Source organism: Musca domestica, unplaced genomic scaffold, assembly GCF_030504385.1.
Source record: "Musca domestica strain aabys unplaced genomic scaffold, Musca_domestica.polishedcontigs.V.1.1 5, whole genome shotgun sequence".
NCBI classification, from domain to species: domain Eukaryota; kingdom Metazoa; phylum Arthropoda; class Insecta; order Diptera; family Muscidae; genus Musca; species Musca domestica.
Window position 1 is genome coordinate 12,449,471 of NW_026712346.1, and position 27,936 is coordinate 12,477,406.

General features: G+C 35.5%; 1 protein-coding gene across 10 annotated transcripts; it reads left to right on the forward strand.

The window, feature by feature from the left end:
• The first annotated feature begins 1,494 nt into the window (after window positions 1-1,494).
• Window positions 1,495-27,408, forward strand: LOC101899653 (uncharacterized). 10 transcript variants are annotated; one of them, XM_020038466.2, is made up of 9 exons: window positions 1,495-1,611; window positions 2,838-4,131; window positions 13,214-13,732; window positions 13,790-13,895; window positions 18,038-18,134; window positions 18,217-18,481; window positions 18,551-19,087; window positions 26,162-26,374; window positions 26,436-27,408. In XM_020038466.2, exons 3-9 carry the CDS (start codon window positions 13,577-13,579, stop codon window positions 26,658-26,660), a joined length of 1,599 nt encoding a protein of 532 aa, XP_019894025.1. In that variant the 5' UTR covers window positions 1,495-1,611; window positions 2,838-4,131; window positions 13,214-13,576; the 3' UTR covers window positions 26,661-27,408. The 10 variants fall into 10 exon arrangements, with proteins under 10 accessions (XP_019894025.1, XP_019894017.1, XP_058984188.1 ...); XM_020038458.2 differs by having other exon boundaries at window positions 1,524-1,870; window positions 2,446-4,131; XM_059128205.1 differs by having other exon boundaries at window positions 1,526-1,870; window positions 2,430-4,131.
• Window positions 27,409-27,936: the final 528 nt, after the last annotated feature.

The following is a 27,936-nucleotide window of genomic DNA, read 5'->3' on the forward strand; positions in this document are numbered from 1 at the left end:
TAGGCTCATTCCCTCTAAAATAACGTCTATCCAAAATAAGTAACTTATAAAAATCAAAGAGAGAATCCGATTTCGTTTTTACTTTAATATTGAATCAGCCTTAGGCCAAATAAGAAATGGATAAAATCAGTTATCTTCTTTTGGTATCTCCCCCGAACCAAGAGCCAACATGTTGAATGATTATAAATCTCATAAAATGCAAAATACATCTCCAGTGGTTTATTTTACATCGCGAATCGCAATACATCTACTTGCATAAATAATGAAGTGCGGTTTTTTTTTTGAAAATTATAATTTTTCGTGGACGAATATTGCCCATCTTTAAACTCGAGCAAAGTTGTATTTTAAGATTACCTATGCCAACATTAGATTATTAAACCGACTCGTTACCAATGCTTGTTTAAATCGATTACCTAATGCCAGTTTGTTTTACAGTGTAGTGCTAGCATATTTTGTCTTCAGGTATGTATGTATGTACCCATGTCCCAAAATGGATACATTGCGCGTCGTTTGTTGGTGACCAAGGCTTGACAGTGTTTGCAAAAATAACATAATTGATTTCAATATTTTTTTTTATTTTATTTGAACCCATATTCAATTAATATGTCATTGATAGGTTCTCTGAACTTGACAGACACCGCTCTACAGACAAAGGGATCCCTTGGGGATGGCTCATTAAGGCACATACAGTCTGATCTGAAAGAGACTACTCTTTCCAGGCGGTCATTTAGTTGGGGGTCGCCGAATTAGTAGCTTCTATATTTTTGTCTTTGCTTCTCTCGTTTTGTCTCATTTTATTTTAATAACAGAAACACACCCAGTAAGTGACTAGTTGTTGTTTAATGAGCTTTTTTTGCAACAAACCGCATTAATGGAAATAAAGAGAATTGGAGAGAACAAATGTTGGCAATAAATTGGCTTTTTCTTGAAAAGAGAACGCTGAGAACTGATCATACATACACACACATACACACAATAGATGCGGTTGGTAATGGCTGAGAACTTTACGTTGCTGTGCGATGAGTGTATTTCTTCATAAGAATGCCGATGATTGCAGAGAGCGACGACAACGACGGCGACAACAACAAAGCTGGATAAAAACACACGAATGACTCATGAACGATTACTTCATTCATATGAATTATTATTATTATTATAAAATAGTAAAGAAAGCTACAACGGCAACAGCAACAGTAACAACAATATCCACTAATTGAAACGATAGCTGAATCGCTTGCTGGAGAAGTATTCAAATACCAGAGTACCATCAACATATAATTGTACCTAACTACGTGTATTAAGAACTTGTCGGAAGCTTTTAATAAGCGAGCTAAGAGATTCCTATACAAATTAGCGTACGAATGAATACACAAACATAAATTGCAATACAAACTACATACCTACTTATATACATTTGTACTCTTAGCGACCGATCGAACGAGACCGCGACCGCGCAAGTTGCGAGTGTTTGGGGAAAACAAAGAGAAATGCAAACCAAGTGAGGGAATCGTTGAAAGACAATTTGGCTGTTGAAGCAGTGCGAAACAATTGACAAATTTTCGAATTCAGTCTATCTCTGATCGCCCAATGATTAAATTTAAATATTTTTAAGTACGAACTATCTTGTTCTCAAAACGGAAAATTCATCCAATTAGTCAAACTGTTCCGAATCGCCTTCAAAAGAACAAAAAAAGAAGCAGCAAAACAAAAAAATTCTTTTTGAATAAATATTGAAAAAAAAAAGAAAAATAAACGAACATAAAAATTTTACGAAACGAATTACGTCAAATTGTTATTTGCTTGTTTGTATTTTTATTATTTTCTCGATTGTTAACACAAAAGCGTTCATATGGCTAAAAATAAATAAACGGTAGGCAAGCGGTTTGAAAACGTGAATATCCATTAGTGATAACTCATCGGAAAAGAAAAATATGAACTAAAAATAAACGCAAAGAACTTACCAAGCCCTCCATATACATGCATACATACATACAAACATTGGTATATATTTGCGGTCTATGTGTACACAATATCACAAGAAAATACAAATGTTACAATACCAATCTATATAAATACAAAATCTTGTGATGATTATGATTGAGTATCCACCGAGAAAATATAATATTTTGCAAATTATAATTTATTTGGAATTTAACAAGAAATGCAAGATTAGTCATCATCATTCAATCTTAACGGACAACTTGAATTTGAATTCAAATATATGACCGTGTATCTTTGCATGTTTGTAGATATGTTTGTTACAAACAAACAAACATATGGAGATCTAAAGATCCACAAGTCCATATAAATGTATTAGAAACCTACGTACGTACATACATACGTACATGTTTGTGCATATACATAGATAGAATAGATATATAGGCAGCAGTTTGTTTTCTTCTGTATCACAATTCTATAAATCGCAAAAGTTCTTTTCATATTTAGTCAACAATAAATACAACGACGACGACAACAACAATAACAACAACAACAATACAAGAAAGCAATAGGAAAATATAACATACATATTGCGTACATAGATATTCACATGTACATTCCTGTATGTACTTATGTATGTTTGTATGTATGGCTGTAATAAAAGTGTGAAATAATTTGCTAAATACGTCATCGTGGTGTCATCATTCGAATAGAAAAGAAAAGCCGAAAGCAACGGAAGGAAAAGCGGAAGAAACACAAACGATCTATAGCCAAAAACAATAAGATTGCCACAAATCTTCAACATAATTATCGCCAATAGACGGCCGCAGCGGCAGCGACAACGACACTATCACTCACCACTACAACAAACATTAAGATCTATTTTTGTTATTCTTTAGCAGGCAGATCTGTCGAAGATCCAAACTGACATATACGTAAATAATTCATACATATAGAAAAAAGCTAAAGCTGAAAGAGCAAAAAAAAATAGATATAGAAAACAAAGAGAGCAACTATCCACAATTCACCGATCGAACAGCAGATATTAATTTGCCCCATAGAGACAGCAGCACCATTGCTAGACAACTAAATACACATCCACTACAGGTCCGCCTACATACAGCGGGCAGAACAAAAAAAAAAAAAAGAGAGTCGCCAATAGCTAGGCTCTTTACATTTTTGTACTTAACACTCAAACGAAACGAGCGGAGAGACCAGTGCAATAGCAAGAGAGCTGTGGAAAATTCGCCAACTACATGTCTACATTCGTACATGTATTAAAGTGAGAAAAAATACCTTTTAATCGAACGAATCAACAAAAAACATCAACAACAACAAACAAAAGCAGAAACAATTTCGGCCATATTCACTGAGCGATCAATACGAACGAAGTACTAACTAAGCAAAAAATCATAAACAAAATCAAGAAAAACTCTAGAAAAGCGCGGAAACAAAAAAAAAAAAAAAAACAAAAATTAAACATCTACGACGCCGAAGTATCTACGACGCCAACTGCAAATTTAGCCGACTCATATAACGTTATTGTGTCTGTCCACCCACCGCCTGGGACAACAAAACGGTCGCAGCAGCCGCAACTCCCACAAAGCGAAGATTACAAATTGTTTGCATTAATTTAGCGCGGGAACTCTCTCAAACCCAAGAGATAAGTTGCATCACATCGCAGTGCACGATATCGGCGACTTACAAACAAAAACTCACATTCACGTACTGGCATTGTCTAAACGAATTCACATCAAACCAAGCGTCGACCGGCGAGAAGTGAAAGAAGAGTTTTTCCACCATTCGAACGCAATACAAACGAAACATAATTAATTAAAAAAAAAAACAACGATTCAACACACGCATATACATACACACATACAAAGCGTACGAACTTAAAAATAAAGTAAACTACTTACTATTAATTGAAATTCAAACGTTCTCTGAGCAAATGCCCTTTTTGAGCGAATAGAACTTAAAATTAACCACACAGACGACGATCCGAAGGCAACCATCGACGGCTTAGGATCACAGAAAGAAAGAACTCATCAATCAAGAGCTGTATAGAACCCATAAGAGCAACGACGTCAACGGCAACGACATCAAGGCATCGCAAAGGCCAATCACATTAAGCCGGAAGAAACGCTGAACATACCTACCTACATATGTACATCACATATCCTCACAAAAAAGGTAATCACATATTTTAGCTATTCCACTACTGTTGTCACTCAAATAGAATCGATTTAAGTTAAATAAGTAGTCGATCACCACACATACACACTTTGGTGTGCGTGTGTGTGTGAGTGTGTTTATTCAAACTTAAAATAAAAACATGATTCAATTATTATTCTCAGAGTGGTTTCATGGCAATTCGTTTTGCCAGGGAGCTTGGGCGTATAAGTTATGTTAAAACGTAACATTAAGTATACGTTGCTGAAGATTGCAAAGTTTTAGTTAAATGGAGGCAGAAGATGTGGACCAACGTGGTCGCACACTCTAAAGGGTACAACAACGAAACGATTTGGGCAATGTATAATCATATTTGAAAATAGAAAATCCTAGTGTTGTTAATATGATAAAATCTAACCTAATTTATTAGTGCAAAAATAGAATAGAGACTAAAACTTCGGTTGTTTGGAAATATTCTCCACAGAAAATATTTACGGGCGGAGCTAATCATGTGTAATCATGATTGGACTATTTTAAAAATGAAAATAAATATCGATCGCGCTCGTTCGATTAATCCTTTCATAATCCTTAAACTGAAACAATATTATACGAAAACCTGCGTTGGCCTGAAAATATTATTGTATGTATTACAAATGTATATATACGAGAGTATATATTTATGTTTATCTACGGTATCTGTCAATATGCACAAATGTTATCGGCATAAGCTTATCGCGTAGTTCGTTAATCTGTTTTGGTCCCTTTATATTATGGGAACATCTTTAAAAAATATAGACTTTAATTTAGACCCTTTCCATTCAAATTGTTTTGCGACCATTGGAGTGATTACAAATTGATTTTGTCCTTATGTGGCATCTAGCTTCTGGTAGAAGACTTCTTTGTGGAAATTTTTCAATGTGAATGTTTAAGAGTAGCACTCATATAAAAGTACCTCCTGATTTTACCTATTTCGAGGTTTTGATTAAATTTTCTAATCGGTTTGACTTAAAATGTGTGTTTAGGCTCAAACTAAAACCTCTTACTGAAAAATAGGATCAGGTTTTTTTAAAGACGTATTTATTTCTATTTAATCGAGTCATCAGTTATACAAAAAATTGTGCCACTTATGTGAGCCAGATTTGTGAATTATTATGCTTTCAAAACAATGCTTTAAAGACTAAAACAACGGGGCGGCAACGCGGACTGGGCCAGCTAGTTTTATGTAATGTACGACTTTTTTCAATTTGACTTATTTTATATATACAGATAAAGTATTATTTTTACCATCTGTATATATAAAATAAGGTTATGTTAGTTAAACTACGCTTATAACCCAGAACGGCTGGCCTGATTGTGACAATACCATTTCGGAATGGTCTCTTGGCAGAAAAGTAAAAAATCCAAAAAATCGCTTAAAAATACGCCAATAAAAATGTGAGTTAAAATATTATTGTAATGTGTATTCTTTTTAATTTTTCATATTTCTTCAATTTGACATGTTTTATTGAAGTTTACATTTTTTATACCATCAGCCATATGGCTACAGAGGGTATTTACAATTTGATACGGCCAAAATGTGCCTAGTCGAAATAACGGTTTTTTCTCTTTGGACCAAATCCGTTTTGCCCGTCCGTCTGTCTGGCTGGCTGGTGCGCACGATAACTCTCGAAGGGAGTATCCGATTTGGTCCAAATAAATAATATTTTTGTCAAACTTAGATCGAGTTCGGAGATGGGCAATATCGGTCCACTCCTTCTGGTACCTCCCCCACAAAAGGTCGAATTTTTCAAAAAAAAAATATTTTTCTTTTGAACAGAAAGAGAAAGGATAATCCGATTTTTCTCCAACTTTGCAAATCCTAATATTTTCGTCAGTGCTAGGTCTAGTGCGAATATGGACAGTATCGACCCAATCCTTCTGGTAACTCCCCCACAACATCGACAGACTTATAGGGTTTTGGTACAGCCTCCATATAACGGTACCTCCTGATATTTGCCAATTTAATGATTTTTACACACGGATTTGTCTGAAAATTGGTATTTGTAGGTCATAATGGGTTCTAACTCCTTTGACGTAACATTGCATGTGTAGGTCCACGGTTTGGTATAGCCCCCGTATAACGGTACCTCCCGATATTCGGCATTGTAATGCTCTTTGCCACATTTCTTCTAAAAAGTCACAATGAAACCATCACACGCTACCCGAATGTTGCTCTGCGGTATTTTGGCCCATTCCCGCCGAAGCGCTTGCTTGAGGTGATCGCCATTTTAGTATTTTTCAATGCCAACCTTGCTTTCCAAAATACTCCAGACACATTATTTCAATGGATTGGTATCCAGAGATTTAAGTGGCCATTATGCGTTGGAAAGTAAGCGAGGAACCTCATTTTGTAACCATTCTTGGGTGGCGCGTGCTGAGTCCTGTTGGAATGTTCAAGCTGTTCGGCCAAAATGTTTGCGTGCCCAAGGCTATAATACATCCTCCAGAATATTTTAGCGATAATATTCGACATTTATTCTGATGCCACGGTCGATTAATACGAGAGCGACCATCTGCTCTTATGGCGGCCCACACCATCACCATGGGCGGCGCTTGAGTACTGGTGACCAACCGAAGGTGCACATTTTCAGCTGACCTCTTTGGCAAGTAAACACGATCATTTTGTTTGTTTACAAACTGCCGGATAATGAATGTTTTCTTATCGAAGGAAACCAAATTCGGCAGTTCACCTATTTTGGCCAAGCGGAGCAACTGTTTAGCTCTTTTGAGTCTATTTTCTTTCTGTTGCGGTGTAAGTTCTTGCACTTTTTGGAATTTCAATGGCTTTACCCCGAGCTCATTTTTCAATATTTGCCGAATGGAATATTGCGATATGTTCAGCTCACGAGCCATTTACGTTACCAGTATCACGGTATCAAGCGATGGTGCGAGACACAAACGATTTATTCACATTTAAATGCTAGAGTGCTCTAACGATAGCCAATTGTCGTTTTCCAGCCAAATATAAAGAAATCACACTATCACGATCGATAGTGTACGCTTGTAAACATTACAATGAGCTATCACTGGAATAATTTTAATAGCTGTCGGACGAGTGACTTAGAAATGACAGCGGTCTGAAGTTGGTTGCAATTTTTTCATCTCACTTTGTATATTATTTCTCTTTGTTTGACAAAATTTGAATTTGAGACTCAAAATCTACGATTTTCCCAAAAGTTCTCTTTTTACGATAGTGGGCTTATTTGGTTTGACAGTACAAGGAAAATGCCAAAGAGTGATCCGCTATTTCTCCTCTTCGACATTTATCTATGTTTGATTAAAATCTTACACAGTTATCTTGCGCACCAACCAGACCGACAAAGGTCGGAAGAAAGTCGTATGAATTTATGTTTTAATGCTCCTCTTGTTCAAGTCGTTTCGTGAGGAAATTCATCAAAACTGAAAATGCAAGGATAATATATAATATATTCGGCACAGACATTGGAAAAGGCTCTGAATCTTTTAATCAACACTACGACGATGTATGGAGCTCCGATGTAGCCAGATATAGGTGTTAGTTAATTCGAACATAACATGCAAGTTTTCATAAAAAATGTTCAAATTGGACTTTGGGTCTCTGTGCCCTGTCCGTCCTGGACAGGGTGATTCAAATTCTTTTGTCCCGGCTTAAATTCTGTAAATTTTGAAAAGGCAGGTATAATCTTATGCATTTTTAAAGTTCAGCCTAAATTTGTAACCGATTCAGGTTTTATATTGATATTTGCGGCCCTTAGTAGATTGTATTGCTTTAAAGCCATCATTTTCGGGGTTTAAAGGTTTCAGCAATTGTAATTTGTCATTACGAACCACTTTAGCAGATATCATAGCTAGGTTCTCATACCACTGAACCACATTCTAGGTAAGGTCCAACCATGGTAAAATTAACATGTAAAAAAGTTGTAAGTTCGGTCGGACCGAACTTTGAATACCCTCTACCATTTGGTACAAATTTGGCAATTTTCAAAAAAAAAAAAAAAAAAAATAAATAAATAAATAAATAAAATCCATTAAAAATTCTGTTAAAATCTTAAAAATACCGAATGTAGCCGTATATTAGGGTCTATACGACGACGTGGACGTGCATAGGCAACTTTTGTCATAAGGTATTATAATATTCAGATGCTTAACTTCTTAAAAAATCTGTTTATAATGTAGCTAAAATAAAAAATATAGAGTACAGGGAGGTACAATACGTGGACCTGCATAGACAATTTTCTGGCATAGGCTGTAGTATCCATTACGAACTTCAAATACAAAATTTTAAATAATTCAGGTAAATAATTTCGCTAAAATCATCCAAATAATGAATATCGGCTGTGCTATTTTATGGCTGTGCTATTATATGGGGGCTATACGAAGACGTGGACCTGTACACACAATCTCCTGTCATATGCTGTAGTATCCATTATGAACTTCAAATACTTCAAAGACGTAGATCTGTATGGCCCATTTCATGTCTGAGGCTGTAGTATCCATTATGAACTTCAAATACTAAATTTGAAACAATTCCAGTAAATAATGTCGCTTAAATCATCCAAATAACGAATATCGGGGTACCGTTATACGGGGGCTACACGAAGACGTGGACCTACATAGCCCATTTTCAATACCAAAAGTCCTGTAGACATAATACACATTTGAGTGAATTTTTATCAACTACTTTATTTCGTTCGGAAGCTAGAGTGATTTCCACAGACGGACGGACATTGACAAATCGACATAGAATGTTATGCTAATCAATAGGTCTATAATGTGTATTTCGAGGTGTTACAAACGGAATGACAAACTTAATATACCCTCCATACTATGGTGGAGGGTATAAAAAGGTAAATTCATTTCAAATGAGCATACCCATCTCGGCATTTTCTGTAATTTACCAAATTTCACTGCATAGAAAACAGATTCTCACCTCTGATTTTTTAGGTACAATCATGGTAGAATAAAAGGGTAAGGTAGAGCTAACATCTGATTAAAATTTTTTCTAAGTGTGCCCGACTTCTGCCAATATTGTTTATGCATTTATTGTTTTGAAAAACAAAAACAAAATATTTTCAAAATTAATGATTGGAAGAAACGTAAATTGCGGGATGCACATTAAAGCTATTCGCAAGTGTTGCCATGGAATTGAAAGATCGAACAGTTTAGACCATATTTTTGAAAGAAAATCCAGGCATTTCATTCATTTGAGGAAAAATAGATAATAAATGGAAACAACTTGTTGAATGTAAATTTGACAGGAAGCGGGCATAGCCTCAGGGGTGTATTTCTATAGTTGTACGAAACTGTTCTACCTCCTTATTGTACCATGGGTACAATGAATTCATTTTGGCAATGAGATGTTGCCAAATTAAAAATTTTGAAAAAATTGTAAACATATGATTGCATGACTTGTCCTTCTTAATTCTGCTATGCAAATAATTGCTTGGTAACATACGAATCAGACAATTCTTTAGCCCAACGTTTTATGAATCTCAAAGCCCTATTTGCTTTATTAACCATAGGTAAAATATATTTTAGGATGCATTAAGAGGGCAAAGAATCCCGCGGGTGACAAAATGATCCGGTTCTCATCCTTTTTAAAATTGAAAATTTTATTTCTTTTCATTTTAAATCAAGGCAAGGCAAAGAGAGTCCCATGCGATGTCAATTCGTTCACCAACACAATTGTTTTGAATTTTCTGTCAAAATGCTTTTGGTACAATGTTGGTCTTTTTCAGAACTGCAAGAATGTAAAAATGTTTTCTACGATTACCGATTTTCACTTTACAAAAATAGTAGATTCTTGGAGGTTTGGGAACAGATACTTTATTCGAGCAATCGATGAAATACGCATTTATCTTTGCCAATTCTCATGTTATAACCACTAAAAGTTGCTTGAAAACAGATATTTTAGAAATGAAACTATCAAAATATTTCTCTCGGAAATACTTCAAATATTTTTTTGTTTTTTAATAAACATCCAATCGCAATATAAAGTCTATGCTTAAATAAAATAAAAAGATTTTTCCAAAACCATTTTCACAGAAAATAATTTATTTTTTACAATTGTGTTGATAAACCCGCTTATATCCCTTGCCCTGTTCTAAATCCGTCAAATTTGCAGTGTACTATGGAAATACGTTATTACCATCAAATTGCAATGAATCTAATTGTTCTCTAGACTAGTGGGTTATAAACATCGGGGTCTATTGATGCACTGAGCCGTAATAACAAAGCTATTTTTTCTCTCTCTTTGCCTTTATCAGCCTTTGTTTAACAAGAGGACATTTTCAGTGTGACGAGATCTAAAAAACGTTGTGGCTAAGTCAGCATTAAAATAAAGCTAAAACACATATTATAACGTCAAACGTTAATGCTAGGTTTAAAACATTAAGTTAGGGCGGGCCGAACTTTTAATACCCTCCACCATTGGGTAAAGAAAACATTTTGATATAAAAGTACCTGAATTCAAGCATGTTCCACTTAAGCTACATATACCAGTAAGACCGTTTGAATAATGCATTTAAACTTATCAAAAAACCATCAAGTGAGTGGGGCTGTTATATGGGGGCCATACCAGAACGGGTACTTATATATACAATTTTATATTACAACGATTGTTATCTATTGCGAGTCTTAAATGCCAAATTTAAAAAAGTGGGTAAATGTGACTATGGTTATCCAAAGACCGAATATCGGTGGGTACCGTTATATGTGCGCTTTAGGAAACCATGGACCTAGATATTCAATGTTTTGCCACCGGAGCGAGAACCCATTATGTACTACAAATACCACTTTTTAGACAAACTCGTGGAAAAATGTGGCAAAAATCGTTGTATGGAGGCTATACCAAAACGTGGACCCATATATACCATGTTCCGCCACCGCCACCGGAGCTAGAACCCATTTCGAACTACAAATACTAATTTTTAGACAATTCCGTGGAAAAATATGGGAAAAATCATTCAAATAACGAATATAGGGAGATACCGTTATATGTGGGCTATACGAAATGTGTTGCCGACATTTGAAGCTCTGCGTCAAATAATGTGGACTGTATCGTGATTTCAAAAGACAGACGGACATCGTTAAATCGACTTAGAATTTTATGCTGATTATGAATATATATACATTATGGGGTCTACGACGAATATTCAGGGATGTTACAAACGGAATTACATAGTTAATATACCCTCCTTTCCAAGGTGGAGGGTATAAAAAGGGTTTTGTTAATAATGTGATTACAAATAATCATAAATCAAATAATTATACCCTCAGCCATATGGCTAGAAAGGGTATATACAATTTGATACGGTCAAAATGTGCCTAGTCGAAATAACGGGTTTAGCCCCTATGTCTCTTTGGACCAAATCCGTTTCAGAACATTTGGAGTCGATTCAGCGATGTCCGTCCGTCTGTCTGGCTGGCAGGTTCGCACAATAACTCTCGAAGGGAGTATCTGATTTGGTTCAAACTTGGTATATCGGAGTTCGGAGATGGACAATATCGGTCCACTCCTTCTGGTACCTTTCCCACAAAAGGTCGAAATTTTCGAAAAATATATTGTCTGCACAGAAAAATAAAGGATAATCTAATTTTTCTACAACTTTGCAAATCCTAATATTTGCGTCAGTGCTAGGTCACGTTCGAAAATGGACAATATCGGTCCACTCCATCAAGTACCTCCCCCACAAAGAGTAAAAACTTTTAATAATTACAAGTCTTATAAAATGTGACGTAAGATTCCGATTGTCTTCAAATTTCACATATACCAATGTTTATATTAATCCAAGGTCTGGTGTTAAGATGGAATATATCGGTCCACTCCTTCTGGTCAAAATTTAAAAAAAAAAAATATATATATTTTCTGCACAGAAAAGGAAGCAATAATCCGAAACATTATATGTGTATGTCCACGATTTTGTGTAGCCCCCATAAAACGGTACCTCCCGATATTCGCTATTTCTATGATTTTTGCCAAATTTTTCCGCGGATTTGTATAAACATTGGTATTTGAAGTTCATAATGGGTTCTAGCTCCGGCGACAGAACATTGAAAATTTAGGTCCACCTTTTCCTATCACGCACATGTAACGATACCCACCAATATTTTGTATTTTGATAATCCTAGTCACATTTACCCACGAAATTGTTTCAAATTTGTTATTTTGAAGAAGATTTGGTAGATGAAAATAAAATTGTTTATGGAGGTTCCTGTTTTGCTATGGCCCTCACAAATGGCCTCACCCATTTTATGGTGTTTTATGGAATTTAGATAATTTATGTAAAAATGTTTTTTTTTTTACCCAAAGGTGGGGGGTAATAAAAGTTTTTTTACTTGTTTCTTTTACTAGCCTCTCTGCGACTGCCACACAGGATGTCACACTGAATGTATGATTTGCGACTCACAATTTTTATATCGCCTGGGCTTAATTTCAGGTACAGAACACTACGGCACAGTACAATATTTTTTTTTTCGAACGCTGGGAAAGGGCGAATAAAAGAGAATGATTACTTTCTTCTAGATCATTCCCTGTATTCATAAACTTATTTTGCCATTTTTGCATTTCTTTACTCGAAAATCGTTCCATTCAGAACGAGAAAACTCAAAATTATTTCAAGAGCATTTTGTGGAAAAGATTTTTTACATAAATGTACAACAATATGACGTATTACAATACTTTGTTTATATAAATTATTTTATTATAGCCAAATAATCACCTTTAAATAAAAACTTCATTAAAAAACCACGAAAAATCACATTATATCGCAAAATGTGTGAAGTAATGTGAAAGTTGGACTTTGTGATTCGAGCTCAACACTATCACGATACGATTTTTATAAAATTGAAAAAAATCTTAATCTCTTTGATCGTTCAAATATAAAAAAACATTTCGTAAGCACTTTGCACTGTGCTAATTTTGTTCAACATAGAAGTATTTTTCCAGTCTCCGATGGAAATTTCAAAGTTTGTCTGAATCTACGACATGTCTTCATAAAATAGGAGAACCTTATATATTTATATTAACGACTAATAATAATACGAATATTTTCTATTTTTTAAATATATTTTTCTTCCCTTTCAGGATAACTTACAATACTCTTCGAAATATATCTACGAAAAAACGGAACAAATAATTTAAATATATCTCAAAACAAAAAAGAAAAGAAAACCAAATAACATATACTGTGTATATACGAATCGGAAACGGAACATTATTTGTTTAGTTCTATTATGAAACATTGAATGTGATATTTGAAATTACAATTTTACATCCATTAACAAAAGCAATCGCTCGAAAGAGGACAATTTTTAGCCACATACTTTTTCATAAATACCACACCACACCATAACCAACCCACCCCACTCCAACCAACACACGCATACGTTAGCACATTTGTAAGATCCAATCAATTCAAGGCACTCACCAAAGATCTGCACAGACAAAATGGCTGAAAAGGTCGAACAAAGCCAGCAAATGAACAGCGCTCATAATGAGGGGCGAAAAATTCGCAAATCTCCAGAATTCCAACCCCAGCAACAGGTCATTGTACCGGCCAGTATAACTCGAGAAAGAAGTTTTGTGCGAACCTCCAACCAACAGGTAAGAATTTGCGACACACACCAGGCACCCATTCCTAATCTCAGTGTTTTTTTACAGAATACAAATAAAAGACGTAGCTTGGCGTTTAATATTCAGACCGGCAGTACCAACCAGGGTGGACAATTGAGAAGCAAGCCGACAATGGACATTTACAGACCTCCGAGTAAGTTAAGGCACAACTATTTTTGCTGTCGAACATTTGCGTATTTCCTAACAACTCTGATGCCTCGGTGAAACGCGATTATATTTGGCTTTGTCACTCTGTAACAAAATCTCAGATAAGGATATAACGAGTTAAATGACAGTATTAAAAAAGTATTCCTTATTTTGTTATATTATATAGAGTGTAAAAGTTAATTAATGTGATGATATTTTACTGGGCTCTTGAATAGAAAATACACAAGAGGTCTCCATAGAGTTATAGTCTCATGATAAAAAACATTGACACGTGGTCTCTGTCGTTCCCACTTTAAACCGACCGAGTAACAGTTTGAAGTATGACTGATTTAAGTTAGTTTCTAAATATTTCCCTTTTTTGGGTTTGAAATATAGACGGTGAGACGAGGGGAAAGTGGAGATTTGCACACTATGGGTAAAACGGTCATCTGACGTTTACGTTTAGCAGCGAACACGAATTGTCAATTTACAGAAAAGTGACTAGAAATCCTTTGTGGGTTACTATGAAATTGAGAGATAGCTCAAGAAATCAATATTCAATAGTTTCAGAAAAAACAATTTGGAACCACTGTGCGTCATTTATATCCTAAAACAAAAAAGCCACAAATCAGACGGCACCTTTATGTAGGGACTATACCAAAGACTTAAAAATGACAAACTTAAAATAGTTTCCATACTATAGTGGAGGGCATAAATTGCCTTCGGATGTAGATAAAAAAAAGTGTAACTCATAGTAAAAACTGAATAAAAAATAAATCAAATGACAAAAAGCCGTAGCAACAAATATAAACAAGTCAAAAAGTAGCTAAGTTTGGCCGGACTGAACTTTTTATACCATCCACCATTTGGAAGAAACTTGAAAAATGTCCAAAAAATTCTGTCGAAAAATACTCCTCAAATGAAACAATTCTGGTGAATAATATCGCAAAAATCATGAAATTACCGAATATCTGGGGGTACCGTTATATGGACGCTATTCTAAAACGTGGACCTATTTAGACGATTCTCTTCTAGGGGGTAAAGTACTCAGAAGGAACCCCTTATATCGATTTTACAACAATTACATAATTGGCTGAAATCACCAAAATACCGAATATTGTGGGGGTTGCCGTTATATGGAAGGTATACGATGCCGTGGTCAATTCTCTGCCAGGCGGTAAAGTGCTCATAAATAACTCCTTGTGTGGATTTTCATACAATTCCATTGACAAATGTGGCTAAATTCATCAAAATACCGAATATTGGAAGTTGCCGTTATATGGGGGATATACGATATCGTGGACCGATATAGTCCATCTTCGAATTTGACGTGCCTGCAGTCCAAAAACAGATTAGATTTAGCTTCCTATCTTTATTCGTTTTGACTGTAGCGTGATTACAACAGACGAACGGGGCTGAATCGTCTTAGAATTTTACGCTGTTCAAGAATATATATACTTTGTTTTGTCTAAAATAGTATTTCGATGAGTTACAAACGGAATGACGAACATAATATACCCTCCATACTATGTAGGGGGGGGGGCATAAAAATACTTTTAAGATATATTATTGCACTTAATGCTCTTCCTACGGACACTTGATAGAATTTTTTCTTTAGATGGCAGATTTTTCAGTAGTTGCATGTGTCGCACACAAAACTCACGCACAACCGGTAAAATGGGTGATCGCAATTAATCGCGAACGTTCGTTAATTGACGATGATTTCAATGGCCAACGCAATGAACGGTCGCGCTCGTTTGTAACGGGTGTGCGAATATTCATTCGTCTGGTAAAGAATTTATCGCCTTAAAATACAATTGCAATATGAGCTCAAGTGAGAAGATCGTATTTTTAATAGTTCGCACGCGAATTTTTAGACACCCGGGTTGTAACCACGAACGAATTTAGATAGAAGGCCAGCATATTGCACATATGTATATTTTGTCAGTAGGCAAATGGGTCATGTCGGTCAACGTTTTCGTATAGCCCCCTATGACGGTACCTCCCGATATCCGTTATTTCGGAGTAGTTTAAAATTCAAAACATAAAGATGTAGAGCATTGTCTGTAACCACGGAAGTGTTTCAAATTTGATATTCACTATAGATCCCGACCACAGTAGCGTACAATTGTCTATGTCTTTCGTTTCACTATATGAAAGTACCTTCCCATACTCAGTCTTGTCTATGTAGGTTCAGGTTTGTTTGTATAGCTCCTCCTCCTACCTTATGATATTTTTAGTTTTTAATTTCGCATTCTCCAATCCATTTTACTAGCATTTACAGTATAAAATGGAACTGGGCTCCAATTCTCCAATTCTATGAAAGTGTGAAATGAAAACTTTTATAAAGGAAAGAAATGTCAAATGAAAAATTTTATTAAGAAAATATTTATCATTTCATATTTTTATAGAACAATAATCCAGCCCCTGGTTCGAATATTCATTCTCGATGCTGTTATTTTTAAAGTTTTTTATACCCTCCACCTTGGAAAGGAGGGTTTCTAACATCCTTAAATATTCGTCGTAGACCCCATAAAGTGTATATATTCATAATCAGCATAAAATTCTTAGTCCGTCTGTCTGTCTGTCACGATACAGCCCACATTATTTGACGTAGAGCGCCAAAATTTAGCAGAGAAATTTGTATTGTGTCTAGGATGGTTGGTATTGGTTGGTATACCCGATATTCGGTATTTTGATGATTAATGCACATTTTTTCACTGATTTGTTTGAAAATTGTATTTGTTGGTCATAACGGGTCCCTGTACGTGTGGCAAAACATGGCATGAAAAGGTCCACGTTTTGGTATAGCCCCCATATAAAGGTACCTCCCGATATTCGGTATTTTGATTATTTTTGCCACATTTTTTCACGGATTTGTCTACAAATTGGTATTTGTTGGTCATAATGGGTTCCAGCTCCGGTGGCGAAACATTGCATGTATGGGTCCACGCTTTGGTATAGCCCCCATATAACGGTACCTCCCAATATTCGGTATTTTGGTGATTTTTGACACATTTTTTCACGAATTTCTCTGAAAATTGGTAGTTGCAGATTATAATGGGTCCCAGTTCGTGTGGCAAGTCATTGAAATTATAGGTCCATGTTTTGATATAGCCCCCATATAATGGTACCTCCCGATATTCGGTAATTTGGTGATTTTTGCCACATTTTTTCACGGATTTGTCTGAAAATAGGTATTTCTAGGTCATAATGGGTTCTACCTCCTTTGGCGAAACATTGCATGTGTAGGTCCACGATTTGGTAGTGCCCCCATATAACGGCACCTCCCGATATTCGGCATTTTAATGGTTTATGCCACATTTCTTCTAATGTTTCCTTTACCCTAAGGTGGAGGGTATTAAAAGTTTGGCCCGGCCGAACTTAATGTTTTTTACTTGTTTTTTTCTTTCATTGTGGAGGTTATTAACATTTCAGTCCGGTTGAACTATACGTTTTTTTACTTGCTATAAGTTGTGAAAACCGAAAGACCTGTTTAAATATGACAATATCTGGTCCAGATAATTTATAAACTTAGACAAATCTCCTTATAAGGTATTTTTGTACTTCTCAAAAACTGTGGTATTGAAGTGTGTTCGAAATTCGATTTGTTCAAAGTGATATCCTTAAAAAGTCATTCGCCACACCTTCGCAGCAAAAATTCACTAAAGAAACTAGGATTTCAGATTCATGTTGTGTTTGAAAGGAAATGCGATTTATGAAACTCGAAATTATGTTCATAATGTACTCAAGTCCATTTAGAATAATACAAAAATTAAAGATATATTGTTTTTGATATCATGGCCTGCATTCATTTCGCTTCAAATGCCGCAGCACATCCCTCTGAAAAGCATTGAACATTATTATTTTCTTTTACAAAATTGTTAAATCTATTTTCTTCTCTTTTTTTCCTTCTCGTTCCATATCCATTTACCCTTTCTTTTATTTGTTCTCTCGATATTAAATATTGCCAACCGATACAATGCGTGCAAATATTATCTATTTTCATTGTAATGTGTACACGTGTGTTTGCGCCTTTGCATGTGTGCGTGTGTGTATATGTTATCCTATTATGTCCATCGATCGTCCTTTTATGGTTTCGATATTTCACATTTTCGCATACACATTCGTATGTGTATGTATGCACAGATGTCCGTAGTGTCAGTGCCTGCGGTCAAACCTTTACACCAGCAGCAACAGCCACACCCACACCCACACCCACAACTATCGATCAATTGAGCAATTGGTAATTAGAACCATATAATGTTGTGTTGAATCTCTTGTCTTTTACTTACAGAGCTGAACTATAATCTGCAACATTCTTCCAGTTCATCCATGGTCTTTCCCAACTCACCAACCGGCTTACAACAACAAATGCAATATGTGGCTGCCAATAACGCCATGGTAAATAGGCGTCAGGCAGGACTCTCTGTGGGAAGTATGCCCTTGGGCACACTTAATCCCAAGGCGCACCCAATGGCCACAACAGGCCATCGCCCCATTTTGGTAACTCACTCGCATCCAATGCAAATGGGCCATATGCCTCAACAGGTGCCCCTGATTAATTCCCCATCCAGTGGCAATATACTGCATGTAAGTGATGTGGTCTTTTTCTATTGATGACAGACAACCGCATCCCTAATTCAAACTTGTATTTTACAGCAAGCAACGGCAAATCGCGTCAAATTCGCCCCAGAACCACAGAAAATGCACCACAACAAGGGCCAAATGAATATGGTGCAGATGAACAACAACATCAATCAAAGTTATAAGCAGCAGATGAATCCCATGGCGCCCTATATTATGGGCAACAATCAAATGTCAAATGGACCCATGGATCCCTATGTAACCATGAATATTTCGCCATTACAGCGTTCGAAATCCTTGTCGTCGGCTGATGCTTTGACACGCGGCATTGCTGGCCTCGGTCTTGGCTTGGGCAATGAGGTCACCGATATCGGCCCATTTCCCCCCGAAATTCAGGGTCTCATCGATACCGCCCTGGAAGATCCCAACAAATTGAATTCTCGCAGTCTTATGGAGTTGACTTCTCACTTCATTAAACGGGCTGTGGAGGGGCGTCGGTTCGCATTGCCCATTGCTCGACTCTGTCTGAATATTATTGCCAAGGAACAGAAAGAGACATTCTTGGAAGCGTTGCTGAATACATGTCGTCAATGGTATCAAGAAAGAGAAAAGGTACGCTATGATCAGGTTCTATGTTATTTTCGTTAAGGGATTACAAATGACTACACATTTTTGCATGGTATAGATGGAAGAAACTGTATGAGGCATGTCTTCGGTAGTTGTCAATGTTTTATCAATCCTATCAACATAGGTATCAAATGAAAGGTCTCAACAAGTAGAATAGAATTTACTTTGCAAAACTGAAATCTACGATGACCGCCGTTATTAAATGGCTGATAATAATTTTTTATCAATCCCATTAATATGGGTATCAAATAAAAGGGCTTGACAAGAAGAATACAGTGCACTAAACCTAGCTATTGGAAATTCGGAGAGCAAGAAAATAGTAAATAATTTCCTCACAGTCTGCGGGTCAACTGCCTAACAACGAATTAAACGATTCTTCTATCGCACATTAAATCGATAATTTGTAGAGAATTGACGTGCCCCACGGTTTTGTTTTAGTCTAACCCTATATATATGTTCATAATTACCACGACTGTATCTATTTTACTTTATTTTATTTTTTTCTTTTGGTTTTTAGTAAATTTATCTTTAACATTGCAATGTATGTTTAACAAAAAACCGTTTAACTTAAAAAGTTTTTTACCTATTTTTTAAGTAGAGCTCAAAACCTTTTCACACTTACCAAAATGTAAACATTTTCTAAATGCCATGCGCTCAAAAGTCGCCACTATATTTATGTGGATTGGCATGATTTTGTGCAAATTTATGTGTTCGATAAAGCAATTGTTTGTAACAACTTGTACAAATTATTGCCATGGTCGGTCCGAACTTTTAATACCCTCCACTATTTAGTACAAATTTGACAATTTCAAAAAAAAAAAAAAAATAAAATCCGTTAAAAATTCTGTTAAAATCGTAAAAATACCGAATGCCTATACGACGACGTGGACCTGCATAGGCAACTTTTGTCATAAGTTATTACAATATTTTAATGCGAAACTTGAAGAAAAATCTGTTTATAATGTAGCTAAGATCATCAACACACCGAATATACGGGGTACCGTTATATGGGGGCTATACGAAGACGTGGACCTACACAGACAATTTTCTGGCATGGGCTGAAGTATCCATTACGAACTTCACATGCGAAATTTGAAACAATCCCGGTATATAATGTCGCTAAAATCATCAAAATACCGAATATCGGAGGTACGGTATATGGGGGCTATACGAAGACGTTTACCTACATGGCCCATTTTCTGTTTTATGCTGCAGCATCTATTACGAACTTCAAATGCCAACTTTGAAACGATTCCGGTAAATAATGTCGCTAAAATCATCAAAATACCCAACATCGGGGGGTATGGTATATGGGGGCTATATGAAGACGTGGACCTACATGGCCCATTTTCTGTTTTATGCTGCAGTATCTATTACGAACTTCAAATACCAAATTTGGAACGATTCCGTTAAATAATGTCGCTAAAATCATCAAAATACCGAATATCGGGGGGTACCGTTATATAGGGGCTAAACGAAGACGTAGACCTACACAGATTATTTTCTGTCTTAGGCTGTAGAATACATTACGAACTTCAAATGCCAAATTTGAAACAATTCCGGTGAATAATGTCGCTAAAATCATCAAAATACCGAATATCGGAAGGTACCGTTATATGGGGGCTATATGATACCTTGGACCTACATGGCCCATTTACGAACTTAACCTGCCTACTGGCAAAAAAAATATACATGTGTGCAAAATTTTAGCCTTCTATCTCAATTTGTTCGAAAGATAGCGTGATTACAACAGACAGACACACAGACAGACAGACGGACATGGCTACATCGTCTTAGAATTTTACGCTGATCAAGAATATATGTACTTTGTTGGGTCTGACATGAGTATTTTGAGGAGTTACAAACGGAACGACAAAATTAATATACCCTCCATAGTATGGTGGAGGGTATAAAAAAAATATAGACAACGAAATGCTCTCACCGTTTATCTTCGAAAAAAATCGAATCAGCAGATGTCGTCTATATCGTTTCAGGGGTTTGAGTGAGAATATTAAAGTCACTCAGTTCTAAAACGTTAAAAATATGAAAAACTGTAGAACATTTGTCAGTTGAAAATTGTTCCATAATAAAAGAAATGGGAAAAGTACGTGATGACATCAAATATTCCGGAATAATCAAGTGAAATTCTTGAAAAACGATCAAATGTGTTTTCGAAGTCGAGTGGGTTGAACGCGTAAATCAGCATGTTGACTATGCAAAACATGATGAGAGCCACCTGGATAAAAATACAAAACTAACCTTTCGTTATCTATGTCTTCATTTGTCTATGCGAACACTCTCAAGTAAATGAGAATCACACTCACTTCTTGCCTTTCCCAAAAATCATAATAACAAATACATGACTCTTGTAGAGAGTAATATGTGGTTATATGTAGTTAAGCCAATTGGGGAATACACCAGACTTAAGCAAACGCAGTTTATAAGTTTAATAAGCTGATTTTCAATCTACGGTGGTGTGGCCGTGGTAAACAATTTTAATGATTTGAAACTTTAAATTACCTATATACCCTATATTTTTCAACACAACAGAAATTCTTAATATTATTATAGCATCAAATAGAAATTCTCTAGAATTTTGAAATTCTAGCCTTCAAGAAATTTCCAACACATTTACAGTAAAAATATATTTAATTATATGTTTTTAACAGCACAGGGTTGCCCATATTCCACGGACCCATCTGGCAACGCCATAACTTTTGACAGAGATGTCACATCGCTTAATGACATACCGCGTTTGAAGCGTCAGTCCAAGCAGATTTTTACCATGAACCAATATACGCCACGCGAGCGCTCTGAAATAGTTGAAATTTACGTTCAACAGAAGAAGTCAATTGTGAAAACTCAACGTGCTTTTAAAACATTAAAAAATGTGAGAAGTGCGCCTTCTAAGGGACCGTAAATAAGCAAAATTGCCGTTTTTACGCCACTGAAAATCCTCAGGAGATTCAAGAAGTGCCTCTTCATAACGAAAAAGTCACAGTTTGGTGCGGCGTTAGTGCGAAAACGGTCATTGGGCCGTTTTTCTTCCAAAATGAAAATGGCCATGCTGTTACCATCAATCAGGAGCGTTATCGCGACATGATGACCAATTTTGTGATGCCAATAATTCGTCGAAAGTGTATGAGGCAGTTCTGGTTTCAACAAGACGGCGCTCCACCGCACACAAGTCGCATAACAAAACATGGGTCCGTCGAATATGGGCAACCCTGTATGTTATGGGGAACTAATAAAAAATATTTATGTTTCGAAACAAATTCCTAATTTTGGATGCAGAACATGTTGAACCGAAATTACGGGTGGCAGCAAACTCCAGCTGAAAGCGGGCATAGCCTTAGGAATACAGCTCTAAGGCTATGCCTGCTTTCTGTCAGACTAATTCAAAATTCATATTTTTCCTGATTTTTTAATTGAGTTGAATAGCCCGAAAAATGAATAAAATGTCTGGATTTTCTCTCAAAAATATGATCCAAACCGTTCAATCTTCCATTTCAACTGGTTTATAGATTTAATGTCAAATTCCATTCCATTTGGGCTAATATTATACGTTTGGTGCACAATAAAAGGGAAATCAGAGGAAGATATATATGGGAGCTATATCTAAATGTTGACCGATTATCTCCATGACATTTGCAAAATTTTATTTGGATTGGGTCATAAATGCGACATGTACTAAATGTCTATCCCGATTCCTTTTGCCTGTTACAACCAATGGCACAAAGACATAATACCCTGACCACCTTGTGGTTTAGGGTATAAACAGGCTGCTATATTTTACAAAACAAAAACAGTGGATGTGGATTTTTTTTTTTCAAGGTAAAGTAACAGCGACCTATATTTCCCTAAAGCTGCAAAATGTAGAATACTTTATGTATATATGCAGTTTGTTTACAATTTGAAAGGGGTGTTTCTTTTTCCACGACTTGAAATGTTGAGAGATTTGGACCAACAGTTAACAACTATACATTCAGGGAAATGATATGAAGGCACTGAAATTAAATATTTTAAGAACCATCCTTCTGCATTTTAAACTTAAAAATCCCAATTCCAAAAATGTATATTTTTAAAATTAAAATAATTTATTGAAAAATTAATTGTTTTTTTTTACATAATGGTAGAAATAAGAAGGCACAGCACACATATGTTTACATTTTTTTTTTCAAATTTATGCATTTGACGACAACTCGTTGTCAAAATCTATATTCATAAATCCATTGTGTACACACAAAACCAGAGATGGGAACTGTTTTTTATGCATTACAATTTGACAAGGTAAATAACAGAAAATGCTGAGCTGGGAATTCATAATGAATCATTCATGAATCCTCAAAACACCTTCGAAGTTCATGAGATCTGTACGATAACTTTTTTGGAAAACAATTAATTAGTAACTACTGCTAAGAGACATATACATACATTTATTGAGCGAAATTAAGTAAAACAAGTAAAATAGTATCAGTTGGTTTTGCCGACAGATTTATACCCCCAGCCTTGAGTTATGAACGTGGACTACTTCTGGTCGACTACTTCTTGTACTTTATATGAGATATGTGCACATTTTCGGAAAATGGAAATATGCATCAGGCAACAGATATAGCGGACCGAAGTATTCCATTTTCATACTTCATCTAACACAGATAAAATATATTGGTATGTGCAAAATTTGTAGGAAATCGAACATTCGTATCCAATTTTAAGCGAAATCATAAATTCCGACAAAATTCAGAATACTGGTTAAGAGAAATATTTAGATATAGCAAGTTGAAAAGAATCGCTGACTTGTTTCGCAAGTTATGACAGTTATAAGTTGGCCGATGTATATCAGGTACCAGAAGGAGTGGCCGATGTATTCCATCTTGGCACCGGACTTTGGGTTAATAAAATTATTGGGATGTGTGAAATTTAAAGACAATCGGTCTCTTACATCATCCAAGTCTGAATAGAATCGGATGTTAATTTTGCGTTTTATGAGTTTCATGGATACTCAAAATTTTGACCCTTTGTGGGGGAGGTACCAGAAGGAATGGACCGATATATCCCATCTTCACACCAGATCTTGAGTTAGTAGAAATAATGGGCCGTGTGTAATATGAAGAGAACCGGATGTTTATTTCGGATTCTTTGCTCGTTTTGATTATTAAAAGCGTAGGTCCTTTGTGTGGGAGGTACCAGAACGAGTGGTTCGAACCATCTTTATAAAAGATCTTGCGTTTATGAAAATATTGAGATGTGCCAAGTCTGAATGGAATCGGATGTTAATTTAGTGTTTGAAGAGCTTGATGGATATTAAAAATTTCGACCTTTTGTGGGGGAGGTACTTGATGGCGTGAACCGATATTATCCATTTTTGCCCCTGACCTAGAACTGACGTAAATATCAAGTTGGAACAAAATCGGATTATCGATTCTCTTTCTGTGCAGAAAATACATATTTTTTTGAAAATCTCGATCATTTGTGTGGGAGGTACCAGAAGGAGTGGACCGATATTGTCCATTTTCACACTTGACCTAGTACTGACGCAAATATTAAGATTTGCAAAGTTTGAGTAAAATCGGATTATCGTTTCTCTTTCTGTGCAAAAAAAAAAAAAAATTTTAAATTTCGACCATTGCTGCGGGAGGTACCAGAAGGAGTGGACCGATATATTCCATCTTAGCATCAGAACTTGGGTTAACATAAATATTGGGATGTGTGAAATTTGAAGACAATCGGACTCTTACATCACATTTTATAATAGTTGTAATTATTCAAAATTTTGACCATCTGTGGAGGAGGTACTTGATGGAGTGGGCCTATATTGTCCATTTTCACCCTTGACCTAATACTGACGCAAATTTTAAGATTTGCAAAGTTGGACCAAATTCGGATTATCGTTTCTCATTCTGTACAAAAAATAAATATTTTGAAAATTTCGACCTTTTGTGGGGGACGTACCAGAAGGAGTGGACCGATATTGTCCATCTCCGAACTCGATTTAAGTTTGACAAAAATATTACGATGTACCAAGTTTGCACTAAATCGGATATTCCCTTCGAGAGTTATCAGCACTTTTTATTTTTAAGCCCAAATAAATGAAACCATAATAATTAAATGTATTTTGTTTACTTCAAATATATTGTCAGCTATCTTTTTGTACAATTTCGCTAAGAAAAGATGATTTATTCTAATAAAAATTTAATTTTTGTCTATGAAGGCCCTCAACAATCCACATTCTTAAGAAAAGTACAATAAAGACGTCGAAACAGTTTAACTAAACAAAAATATTATATTTTAATGAATTAATTTATTATTATTATTAATTATTCTTACAAAAAAAAATTGGTATGCCGATAGTTGGAAAATGCTATACCGACAATTGGCAAGTGGTGCCGACTACTGGCAAAAAAGCATTGTTTTAATAAAACTACAAATTTATGAAATTTAATAAAAAGTTATTAAAACTTTATTTATTATTGCCAAAACTATACAAAATTTCGAATCTGAATAAATTAACTTTGTAATAATTGAAAAGTTCCACTCAGAATGGTGGGCGATCAAAAACGCGAAAATCCTAAAAGTGCCGACTACTGGTACACTTACCCTACCCTCTGTAGCCATATGCCTGAGGGAATAAAAATTATTATTATCAGTAAAGTTATGAAATGATGAACATAGAATTTTTTCTCGGTATCGCTACCTTCCCCCTACCTGCTCACATTTAGTGGAATTTTGAGTTACGAACATCACCCATTTACTTTCAAATTCAAATATTAATTGATTGTCATTAACAATAAATAACAAAGGGAACAAGTGAATGAAATATTGATACAGCGCTGTGATTAATCTATTTCGAAATACCAAATTATAGACGTCAATATTATTAGTTTAGTCTTCTTTTTATGTTCAAAACTATAGAACGTTTACAATTAACCGGATTTAGCCAACCCATTGGAATTGGAATTGTAATGCATATACGGCAAATAAATCCTCATCAACTTGTAATGTAATCATGCCCTTAAGCTAATCTAAAAATCTTGTTTTTTTCTTTTTTTTATTTCATAGCTTCTATTCACTATCCAAGGAATGAAGTCGCCATCACGGGCTCGCTTCACAGCTTTCATGGCATTTCTAACCGAAATGTTTTGTCAATTAAAGCGCCGTCAACTCCAGCTGAGCACGCAATGTGAGGGCGCACCACCACCATTGGTTCTCCTGACACTCTTGTCCAAATGTTGTGAAGATTGCGTTAAGCCTCCAGTTAGATCCCTATCGGAGGTAAATTGTAATAAAACCACATTGCAACGGCACAGTTGTATTCTTAATCTTACCGTTTCAGATTGAATGCTTGTTCTACGTTCTGACATGCATTGGACAAGATTTGGAAATGCAATTGCCGCAACAATTGGAGTTGCTGCTGTCGATGATACGTGACGCTTTTTTGAATGCCAGTGATTCGGCTCCAGCTATTCGACGAACCCTGTTGCAATTGATCGAGTTGCAGGCATCACACTGGCAATTGCCCGGCAATACGGTGCTCTATTATTACCCGTCGACCAAATAGGATGTGTCGCATATATCCGGGTCAATGTTTATAAAACCAAATTACTGATATCCGTTATTTGTTATTGTAGACTTTACTCACCTTTACACATCTACATCAACATTTACACTTTTCATATACAACACACACCCACATACATATGCCAACACACATACATATATCGAAGTAAAGAAATAGAAATACTGCATTTAATGCATTGATATGATGCCTACCTATGTTTTGTCGGAGCAATTGTCCTCCATTGAAAAGCCTGCAGCAGTATGAGTGCATATTCATAACTAATATTATATCCAAGTTATTAATGTTTAATTTTTGCTTCTCAGTTTACTAACCCAATGACATTATAATGCCACGAATATCCGTGCGTAATTCACTATTACTATTACTATGTTATTATATAGTTTATGTAGCATCTTAATATGATATTTATACATACATAAATACATACAAACATATTTATATCAAACCACAAGAATATCCTATTTGAGGCAAACGCAAATGCAACCCCCCCTACAAAAAGCATTGAAGCATTTTTGAGCTCAAAACTGTTTTGTTCACAACATTTTGTAGAGAAAATCAGAAGAAATGGAGATAAAAAAGAACTTACTAATCCAAATTATATTATTTTTAATAAAATGAAGAAACAAAAGAAAAAAAAAACAACAACAATCTAATACTAGTCAACAAATATATTTTTAAATAAAATTGATTTTAAATATAATAACAACTATAAACTTACAAACAACAATACGATAATTTTGTTTAAAAAAACGGTAAATGAAGAACATGTTACAGCCGATATGGTCCGAACAACGCTGAGAAATATTGAGGCTATACTTTAAAAATCATGTTGCCGAATGTATGGGAAAAGAAAAGTGCCGTCCGCACTGTATGTAAACAGGAAAAGTTGTTTTTTGTTAATTTTTTTATTTAATTTCATTAGGAGTTGTGCTAATTGTGGCAACGCCAATAAATTCAAATTCTATCACAAATTTGAAAAATAAAATTGAAAAATGTAGAGAAAATATATGAAGATCCTGCAAGATCCGCAAATAACTTCCCCGTCATACACATGCAGTTTTGGTGAGATTCTGCAATAAACGGCCAATCCTATCATTTTGTATTTATACCCTACACCACATAGTGGTAAGGGTATAGGAAACGAGATAGACCCATAGTTCCTTTTGGTGATCAGCATAGAATCACATTTTGAGTCGATTTATGCATGTCCGTCCGTCTGTCGGTCTGTCCATGTACTTTGTAGTTCGCATTTGTT

Bases quoted from the DNA above. Each gene is read 5' to 3' on its own strand.
- LOC101899653 (XM_020038466.2), top strand. From the start codon at position 13,577: ATGGCTGAAAAGGTCGAACAAAGCCAGCAAATGAACAGCGCTCATAAT. The intron at 18,135-18,216 runs GTAATTAGAACC...ACATTCTTCCAG, and splicing joins ATCGATCAATTGAGCAATTG to TTCATCCATGGTCTTTCCCA. The intron at 19,088-26,161 runs GTACGCTATGAT...TTTATTTCATAG, and splicing joins GGTATCAAGAAAGAGAAAAG to CTTCTATTCACTATCCAAGG.